This window comes from Bison bison, unplaced genomic scaffold (assembly GCF_000754665.1).
Source record: "Bison bison bison isolate TAMUID 2011002044 unplaced genomic scaffold, Bison_UMD1.0 scf7180017845416, whole genome shotgun sequence".
Lineage (NCBI taxonomy): Eukaryota > Metazoa > Chordata > Mammalia > Artiodactyla > Bovidae > Bison > Bison bison.
In genome coordinates, this window is record NW_011475989.1 from 3,210 (window position 1) to 13,733 (window position 10,524).

The following is a 10,524-nucleotide window of genomic DNA, read 5'->3' on the forward strand; positions in this document are numbered from 1 at the left end:
CATGGTGCAAACTGGTGTCATTTTTTTCTTTTTTTCAATTTGTTTGGGTGGCTATGAATTCACAACTCAAAAATTGCTAATGCACGGAAGTTGCCTGCCCATCACTGATCCCATGTTAAAGTTATAGAAGAGAAACGTCCCATAGAAACGTCGGCTAAAATCGAAACGTCCATTGTCTTACCATAAGCGAGAAACAGTCCCCGGAAAGCTATTCGCGAGATACCGGAAAGGACAACGTCCTTTCCATGGGGCCCCCAAATCCCACCCCCATCAGTGAAGTCATGCTAAGTCTCGCGAGAGACAGAGGGGCTTGAAAATGGCTTTTATGTGGCAGCCTGGATGGGAGGGGAGTTTGGGGGAGAATGGATGCATGTATGTGAATGCCTGAGTCCCCACCCTCTGCCGCTGAAACCATGACAGCATTGTTACGGGGCTTCCCAGGCGGCTGTCGTAAAGAACCCGTCTGCCAGTGCAGGAGACTTAAGAGAGGCGGGTTCGATCCCTGGCTCGGGACGATCCCCTGCAGGAGGGCAAGGCAACCCACTGCAGTCTTCTTGCCTGGAGAATCCCGCGGACAGAGGAGCCTGCCGGGCTACAGCCCATGGGGTTGCAGAGAGTCGGCCATGACGGACCGGCTGGACAACAACAGCCTCACCACCCTTTTGTGAGACAGCGGTATTATTATTATCACTCAGATGAGCTGACAGGCGCCCAGAGAGGTTGGCACAACTTGTCTGAGCTCACACAGCTCAGGCTGGAGGAGCCAGACTCTGATCTCACACTTTGGGGCTGAGGCCAGAGATTAATCAGGACCGGCTTCCAGTACCACCTGCATAGACAAGCTAGATGCACTCCTCAGACGTGACTGGGTGACAGACCCTTTCACACTGGTGCCAGAGCAACCTGAAGACGGGTTCCTCCCATCCTCCTCCCCACGCCCCACGTCCGGGGGTTCCAGGGAGCATCCCCCATCTCCATGGTAACCAGTGAGACTGAGCCTTCATTGCCCATGCGTAGAGCAAATGGACTGACCTCTTCGGAAGGGCACGCTGCCTGAGTAGGGATGTCTTCCTCCACCCCCATGATCCTCTCCGAGGCGTCAGCAGAGCAAGCCTGCCTGGGCCCCTCTGCTGGATTCGCACACGACCCCTCTGCCGCGGCCGCTGCACTGGAACACGGCACCCCAGCGCCTCCGAGGTGAGCCTGCGTGAAAACGTTCACACTCAGCAAAGTTGCCCGTGTTGTTCAGTCGCTCAGTCGTGTCCCACTCTCTGCGACCCCGTGGACCGCAGCACGCCAGGCCTCCCTGTCATTCACCATCTCCCAGAGCTTGCTCAAACTCATGTCCATCGAGTGGGCGATGCCATCCAACCATCTCATCCTCTGTCGCCCCCTTCTCCTCCCACCTTCAGTCTTTCCCAGCATCAGGGTCTTTCCCAATGAGGCAGTTCTTCCCATCAGGTGGCCAAAGTATCAGAGCTTCAGCTTCAGCATCAGTCTTTCCAATGAATATTCAGGACTGATCTCCTTTAGGATGGACTGGTTGGATCTCCTTGCAGTCCAAGGGACTCCTGACCTTTCTGCCAATCTCACTAACATCCACATTCACATTATTGCTCTAGGTAAGAAGGACCCCATGGCACAGGCTCCCCACATGGCTCTCAATGTTTCATTTCTTAGAACCACCTGAATCTGCTTTACCTTTCTTCATATACAACCCAGTACCCAGCAGCAAAGAACTCGCCTGCAATGCAAGAGACGTGGGTTCCAACCCTGGGTTGGGAAGATCCCTCAGAGAAGGGACTAGCAACCCATTCCAGTATTCTTGCCTGGAGAATCTCACGGACAGAGGAGCCTGGTGGGCAACAGTCCATGGGGTCGCAAAGAGTCTGACAGAACTGAGCGACTCCATTAAAAAAAAAAAAGACAGCCTAAGCAGACTGCTTGGCAGAAAGGAACAGCACTTTGCTATCAGCGACAAGGTCTGAATAAACTCCTATTTGATTGTCTCCAATGGTCAGAGAAAGTTGTTTTTTTTTTCTTCTCCTCAATCTTTTGGCCACAATGCACAGCATGGGGAGTCTTAGTTCCCCGACCAGGGATCAAACCCCTGCCCTCTGCATTGGAAGGTGAATGGACCTTCTTAACCACTGGACCATCTGAGATGTTGCAAGAAAGTTTTGGTTCTGACTGCAAAGTAGCACCCAGCTCCACCAAAAAAAACTGCAGTAAAAACACTAAAAAGTGAATTCTTTTCAAGGTCCCAATGCATGTATTTGCAGACACTGGACTACACTGTACCAGTAAATGTTCCCGTTAAAAATAAACCGAGAAATATAATTTCCTGGGAACTTACCTTAAAAGGTCTTTTGTCTGCCTGTTGAAATTCACTGCAGAAACTCCAGTACGGAGAGTGTGCAGCATTATAGTTTAAAAAAAAAAATCAAATGGGTGCCCATTCCAGAACCTGAAAAGCCCTCTTCAGACACCGCCTTCAACGGCCTCTTCAATCAAGGACAGCAAGTGGAGAATGCCCGCTCCAATGACATCTATAATCAGTCATTTCCAGCCACTTAATCAATGAGTGGCTCTTTCCCTGATGAAGCCGGCTAATTTAAATGATTATTTCTGCGTCAGTTCGGTAAACCGCAGCCACAGTTCTGCTCATGAAACATTCACGATTTTGCACCAAAAAAAAAGAAAAAAAATGCCCGCCTCTTTCAGCATCTTCCTACATGAAATACAGGGCATGCATACAGATGACAGTGGTCCAGGATCTAAAGCTTTGGCGGGTCCTTAACCTCCAACTATGGCCTTTATTTCTTGGGGTGAAATAACACATCTTTCCTCGTCTAATTCCTTTCTGGTGTGCGTCGGCATTATTTAATATCTTCTAATTCCCTCATTTTTAAATAAACATGTCTATAAACGGTGTACTATTCCTGAACTTCCCTGGGGGTGCAGTGGTTAAGACTCTGGGCTTCCCGTGAGCGGGGACTCCGGTTTGATCCCTGGGCGGAGAACTAGATAACCACATGCCCCAGCGAAGACCTGGTGCGACCAAATACATAAATATTTTTTAAAATTGAACTTAAAAATTCTTATTTCTTCCATGACTGTAGTCCTTGACAGATTTTTTTGTTCTCTTCTAAAGGGGAAAGGTTTTTATATTTTTCTTTGTTTTTCCCCCAAACTGTCTTGAGATATAATTAATATATAATATTGTGTAAGTTTTAGGTATATAACATGGTATTTGATACAATTATATTATGCAAATTGTTTACCACTTGATGTTTTTGGGGGGGGATGTAATTTACTTTATTGGAATGGAGAACTGTCCAAGAGCCAACATCCTAATTTAACTGAAAACTATTTGTGAGGTCGTATAACTATGTTATAATTTGAACTCCAACTTCTTCTTCTCAGAAAGAGGCTCATAGTTAAAATAAGAAAATAAGTATTTGGATATTAGAAACAAAAATGCATTTACAGTTGTCAAATTTTTAATGGACTTGATCAGCACAAAAGTGGCCGATAGGTTAAAGACGCAACATCCTTCAAGTACCCCTTTGAAAGTGCCTTTCTTGGAAATAAAAATGTAGTGTATTATAAAAAACAAAAATTTACCTAGAAAATCTGCCTCTGAAACATTGACAGATTTTTTTTTTTTTTAATGTAACTTGGTGATTGCTTATAATAGCCTATATCTTGGAGAACAAAATGGCAACCCACTCCAGTATCCTTGCCTGGAAAATCCCATGGACGGAGGAGCCTGCCAGGCTACAGTCCATGGGGTCGTAGAGAGTCGGACACGACTGAGCGACTCACACACATCCTATATCTGTCTTTAAAAAAAAAAAAAAAATTAACAATGAGAAGAGATTCAACACAAGAACGTGGGGAGTCTGCCTTTGAAGAAAATGCCCAAGTGTAGATCATAGAGAACTGATACCTGGTTTCTGTCTGTTTCTAATCCCCGGTTTCAACTCTGGGGTTTCAGGACCTTACCGTGTGACCTGGGGGCGAGTGGTGGTCCTTGTTCCAGATATCTTCACAAAGGGGCAAGATGCTACGGTGGTAAATTCCCCACCACTGGTTAAGGAAGGACGTCTGATGCTGGTCGGCCCGCCCGGAGCCCTCCTCCAAAACGGAGCCCGTCTGGGGATTGTACTTGTAGTTCCAAGGCTTTGAGGACCCCAGAAAGTGGACCACCTTCGCACTGGAGCCAAATCTGAGGAAGAAACACAGACAAAAATTAATAAAGTTAAAAAAAAAAAAGAAAGCCAGTGACCACTGCAGGACTCGTCACAGACAGTAAGATGCACCTCGACGGCTCAGGGATGATCCTCTCGTGACAGCCACTTACACTTGCATTGAAAAAGAAAAATTGTTTATAGTCAGTCCACATTGGCAGTCTTTCATATTTCTGTAGACCAAGAAACATAATCAGAACCCACTGGGATGCTCCCCACAACAGAAAGAATAAATCAGGAGTCTTAGAAAGGTGGGTGGTTTCGTAGCCCAAATCATCTCACCCTGAAAACGATGACAGATTTTTTAAAAAATAGATTTCATAGCAGAGAATGAAAGCTGCAGACCAGAAAACTGGCATCTTGGGCAAGACGGAAAATTTTCCCCTCTTCATTTTCGTCTTTTTATGGTTATCATGTGAAGAGTTGACTCATTGGAAAAGACTCTGATGCTGGGAGTGATTGGGGGTAGGAGGAGAAGGGGACGACAGAGGATGAGATGGCTGGATGGCATCACTGACTCGATGGACGTTGAGTCTGAGTGGACCCCGGGAGTTGGTGATGGACAGGGAGGCCTGGCATGCTGCAATTCATGGGGTCGCAAAGAGTTGGACACGACTGAGCGACTGAACTGAACTGAACTGATTGTTATCGCCACTCGCACCAACCTCACAGCTTTGAAAACATTTTTTTCTTAATTCATTGCTTTCTTATGAAATTTTGATATCATATTCTCCCCAGAGATCTGTGTGTTCTGTATGGCCCACTGTGCCCACTCTGGGACTCTCCTGATGGTCCAGGAGTTAGTATTTTGCATTCTAACGCAGGAAGTGTGGGTTCCATCCCTGGTTATTTAGCGTCCAACTCTTTGCGACTCCATGGACTGTAGCCCGTCGGACTCCTCTGTCCATGGGATTCTCCAGGCACGGAGACTGGAGTGGGTTGCCATTCCCTTCTCCAGGGGATCTTCCCAACCCAGGGGTGGAACATGCATCTCCGGCACTGGCAGGCACATCCTTTACCGTGTGAGTCACGAGGGAAGCCCTTATACTCATAATTCATATTGAGGTTTCACAGAAAACAATAAAAATCTGAAAGCAGTTATCCTTCAATAAAAAAATGAATTAATAAAAATATATATACTCTACATAATAATTACATTTTCAAAAAATTTGTAGTTATAGGTATACCTTTCATATTTTATAAGAAAATCTAACTGAAACTATATATAAAACCTATTATTTTTAAAATGTGTAAAAAGGGACACATCTGTGACATTTTTTCATAAAGTATAACTACCTATGAAACTCACTGTTTAAAAGCAGGACTGTAGGTGTACGTGGTGTTGCTGCTCAAGTTATAGATGAAGGGCAAGTGCTTCTGGATGTCGGCGGTGGACCAGTTACTGAAGAAACTGTTCAGCAAGCCTTGGTCTGCCCCTAGAGAGTTACAGCATAGCCAAAGAAGTGAATAACGAATGGTGTAGTTTTCGCCCCCTGCACTGGGAGCTTGGCGTCTTAGCCACCGGACCAGCAGGCAAGTCCCTCAATCCCCATCTTTAACTTGCTATTCACAGATTCAAGGTGGCAGGGAGGAAGTGCCGGTGGGTCAAAGGGATGGCCACAGCCCCACTCCGGTCCACAAACATCCAGCTGCCCCTCAACGTACCGTCAAAGCTGCCGTGGTCGGTGGCGTGCTGTAACAGGAGGCTGTGCGTCTCCAGCGAGGGTTGGAAGACAAACACCCCGCTATTGAAGCAATCCGGCCACCCGGGATCCGGGGCCGCAGAAAACTCCCTCCTGTCGAACAGCTCATCAATGTTGGACAGCACCTGGAGAGACAGAGCGTGGGGCCCCCCCGTACGACGTGACGGGAGAGAACCAGTCTGACTCCATATTGAATCTGTGTCTGTGACTTGAACTTCTGTGCTCAACTGCTTCTGCTACAAGTTCATCACTAAAGAGATGAAGCAGACGGCTTCCCAGGTGGCTTGGGGGGAAACAACTGATCTGCCAATGCAGCAGACGCAGGAGACGTGACATGGGTTCGATCCCCTGGGTTGGGAAGATCCCCTGGAGAAGGAAATGGCGACCCACTCCAGTCGTCTTGCCTGGAGAATCCCATGGACAGAGGAGCCTGGGGGTTGCAGTTCATGGGGTCACAAAGAGTCAGACAGGACTGAGCACACATATCCCTAAAGGGATGTTGCACTTGAGCTTAAATGCTACACAATGGCCCATCTCTTGTCTCCAGGAACTGCCTGCCTCCAATGGAATGAGCCTTAAGCTAAAATTCCTTTGTTTAGCTCCCAGGAAATATCCAGACCAGGACAAGTTGATCACAAAAGGGAATTTGCCTGGAAGCTTCTGGTTGCTTAGTCACCAAGTCGTGCCCAACTCTTTGAGCCCCCGTAGACTGTAGCCCACCAGGCTCCTCTGTCCATGGGGTTCTCCAGGCAAGAATACTGGAGTGGGTTGCCATGCTCTTCTCCAGGGGATCTTCCCAAGAGATCGAACCACGTCTTCTGTTACCCGAACATTCCTGATGGAAGTGTTTTGGTATTCACTTACTTAACAAATCACCATCCACAGGCATTACTTTCTGCAAAAATTCCCCAGTCAGTCGTGTATTAACATACAAGTGAGAAATGCAACAGGAACTTCATGATGAACCAGACAATGGTCTGTGATGGGACAGTTATACCGAATTTTTGAGTGACCCTCTTCTTTGAGGCTTATATTCCAAAGAGAAGAATGTGTGTATCAGATTGCTCCCTGGTTTCATTTCAAGAGACACCATTGAAGCAACACCATCTATTAAGCAAAATTATCATCTCCAGGTTCTAAGGTCCTCTGTGGAACACTTAAACATTTAACTAATTTTATTTATTCTCTTTCATCTAGTAAATGTAACCAGTAAGCCTGGAAATCCATGAACATAGTGGTTTGCAAGTCAGTACATTGATGCGTTAGTCGCTCAGTTGTGCCAGACTCTTTGCAACCCCATGGACTGTAGCCCACCAGGCTCTTCTGTACATGGGATTCTCCAGGCAAGAGTACTGGAGTGGGTTGTCATTTCCTCCTCCAGGGGATCTTCCCAACCCACGGATCGAACCTGGGTCTCCTGCACTGCAGGAATATTCTTTACCGTCTGAGTCACCAGGGAAGCCCCAGTATATTGATGATATGCTCTTAACTGTATTGCTCTTAATTGTATTTATTCTCTTCCATCCAGCAAACATGACCTACGAGACTGGAAATCCACAAACACGGAGGTTTGCAAGTCAATAGCATATCAGCCTGCGAGAGCTTGACCACTAACAGTACTCCTCTCCAGCACACCTATTGGCTTTATAAATTGTGCTCTGTTTGGGAAAAAAAAATATTACTCTGATTGTTCCTCTATTCTGATTTTCCTCTCCACGCCTCCATCTTTCTAGACCACCTTTGCACAACCAGGACAACCCAGAATGGATCTCCAACACTCCAATCTCATTTCACATTTCGACGTTCCAATGGCTATTTGTGAAAGTACCTGACCTCGGCTCCAACACCGAGGGTCACTACCCCAGATGACTACAGTGGAGATGCTATAGCCTAAGAAGCCAGGTTTCCAGTCCCACCAGGACTGTATAATTCACGGTACAATCAAAGAAGAGTATTTTTCCAATATTTCATTTTGTGCAGATGACATAATGAAATCACTCGTCCTAGGGAAGGGACAGGCCTTCAACTAACCCAGTGTTCTCAGCAACACTATTGGGTGTCTTCTACCCGATGTTGACTGACTAAATGTTGGTAGTAGAGATGAACATTACCCGGTGGGTGTCAGGAAGCATTTAACAGGAGGCTTCCTGTGTGCTGCTTTCTATCTGTTGGGAATCCTCTGTTCCTTATTAATTCCTGAATATTCAGGAATTAAGAGGGGAGGCAAGCCTCTCCTGGGACTAAGAAATCCAGGCATTTCCTTCGTTAGTTTTTCCATACAGTGATAAGCACCCTCTTCCTTCTTATGAACCATATGGTACAAGTGGTTATTTACAACTCTCTCTTTCATATGGGTGACCTCATGTTTTCTTGATAACTTGTAAGTTTTGATTTTATCTCTGCTGAAAATAGCTATCGTGTAAGACAGTATAAGGGAAGTGAAGTCCCTCAGTCGTGTCTGACTCTTTGCAATCCCGTGGACTGTAGCCTAACAGGCTCCTCCATCCATGGGATTCTCCAGGCAAGAATACTGGAGTGGGTTGCCATTTCCTGCTCCAGGGGATCTTCCAGACCCAGGGATCGAACCTGGGTCTCCCGCATTGCAGGCAGACGCTTTAACCTCTGAGCCACCAGGGAAGACAGTATAAATACATACACAATGTTGAATAAAACACCTTTGCTCCATCAGAGCTCTGGTCTCCCCGTCTTTCTTTCTCTCTCTCTTTCTCTCCCTCTCTTTTTCAGGCTGATCCCCTGGAGCGCAGAGGCTCTCTGAGTTCACTTTCCTGCCCGGGCTTCTAAGACCCTCTCGAGAAGGTGCTCTGCGCCTTCCCCACATTGAGAGGGCGCCTGAGGGCTTTGTGAACAGAGCAAGCCCCGTGTCAGGGGATTTACTGGCTTTCTGTGTAAACCAAGGAATATCAGCCTCCTTCCATCCTTTACTTCCTTATCGTCGACTCCGGACCACCAGGTTCTGGTCTATTAAAGGAGCTCAACAGGTGGGGACCCACCAGCACGGGCTAGCAGCCTGCTGATGGAGAGAGGGGCGTGATCTTTGAGTGGGCGGCTCCTCGCCAGGCAGAAGGTCTGGACCTCCCCCTCCTGCACACTCACCAGTGTGTCTGCATCCAGGAAGACGCATTTGCTGTAACGGGTGAGCGTCCAGCAGTGGAGCTTGGTGAGGGTGATCCCGAGGTCAGGTCTCTTCAGAAAGGCCAGGTGGACGTAGTCCGCACTGTCTATTAGGTTCACCTCGATGACCTCATCGAACACCCTTGAGAGGATAACCCTGGGAAAAGACAGGCCGAGTTCTAGGAGACCAGGAGACCGTTTCACACAAGATACTCTGTCCCTTGGTGCTCACATTTCATTTTGTGGGAGTATATGCTGAAGTATTTTTCTCTAAAAGGTTCTGGAGGGATAAAAATCTTTGTACAAATATACGTGCTCAGTCGTGTCCCTCTCTTGGCGACACCATGGACTGCAGCCCGTCAGGCTCCTCTGTCCATGGGATTCTCCACCGAGGATACTGGAGCGGGTTGCCATTTTCTCCTCCAGGGGATCTTCCAAACCCAGGGATCGAACCTACATTGCTTATGTCTCCTCCAATGGCAGGCAGCTTCTTTACAACTAATGCCAACCAGGAAGTTGGGGGAAAAAAACAAGATTTTTTTCTGCAAGCATTTTACCTCAGAAAGACTGTCTTTCTGTCAAATTTTACCTCAGAAGTTCCTTCTTCCTGCCAGATTTCATCTCAGAAACTCCTTCTGTCAGATTTTTATCTCAGATCCTCCTATTGGCTGTCAGATTTTTGCCTCAGAAACCCTTACTTTATGTCAGATTTACCTTACAATGTTCATCTTTCTGTCAGATCTCACCCCAAAAGGTTCATGTTTCTGTCAGATTTTACCCCTGAACCCACTATGTCCTGTCAGATTTTCCTCAGAACCCCATCGTTTCTGTCAGATTTTATGTCAGAACCCCTGAGTGTCTGTCAGAATTTGCCTCAGAACCCCCTCGTTTCTATCAGATTTTACCTTAGAATGTTCATCTTTCTGTCAGATCTCACCCCAGAAGTTCCATGTTTCTGTCAGATTGTACCCCTGAACCCTCTGTGTCCTGCCAGATTTTACCTCAGAACCTCGTGTGTCAGGTTTTACCTCAGAACCCCTTAGTTTCTGTCAGATTTTATGTCAGAACCCCTGAGTGTCTGTCAGAATTTGCCTCAGAACCCCCTAGTTTCTATCAGATTTTACCTTCCAACGTTCATCTTTCTGTCACATAATAGCTCAGGTGCATGCCCCACCCCAGTCTGTCAGATTTTGCCTCAGTCTCTCAGCTATATTTCAATAAAAATGTAAGGAAAATAAAAATGCTTTAACTTAGCTCACGATGTGGGCTTCCCAGATGTCTCAATGGTAAAGAACCCACCTGCTTATGCAGAAGACACCGGTTCCATCCCGAGGTTGGGAAGGTCGCCTGGAGGAGGCAATGGCTACCCACTCCAGTGTTCTTGCCTGGAGAATCCCATGGACAGAGGAGCCTGGCAGGTTACAGTCCACGGGGGT

The 10,524-nt window shown here is 46.9% G+C and overlaps 1 protein-coding gene across 1 annotated transcript in view; it reads right to left on the reverse strand.

The window, feature by feature from the left end:
- Positions 1-566: 566 nt before the first annotated feature.
- GYG2 (glycogenin 2) overlaps positions 567-10,524 on the reverse strand; it is a 15,238-nt gene continuing 5,280 nt past the window's right edge. The window contains exons 3-7 of the mRNA XM_010834431.1: positions 9,071-9,245; positions 5,919-6,081; positions 5,563-5,689; positions 4,009-4,231; positions 567-1,203 (exon numbers count right to left, since the gene is read on the reverse strand). Of these exons, the coding sequence (XP_010832733.1) occupies positions 883-1,203; positions 4,009-4,231; positions 5,563-5,689; positions 5,919-6,081; positions 9,071-9,245 (1,009 nt within the window). The 3' untranslated portion in view covers positions 567-882. The remainder of the gene's footprint in view (positions 1,204-4,008; positions 4,232-5,562; positions 5,690-5,918; positions 6,082-9,070; positions 9,246-10,524) is intronic.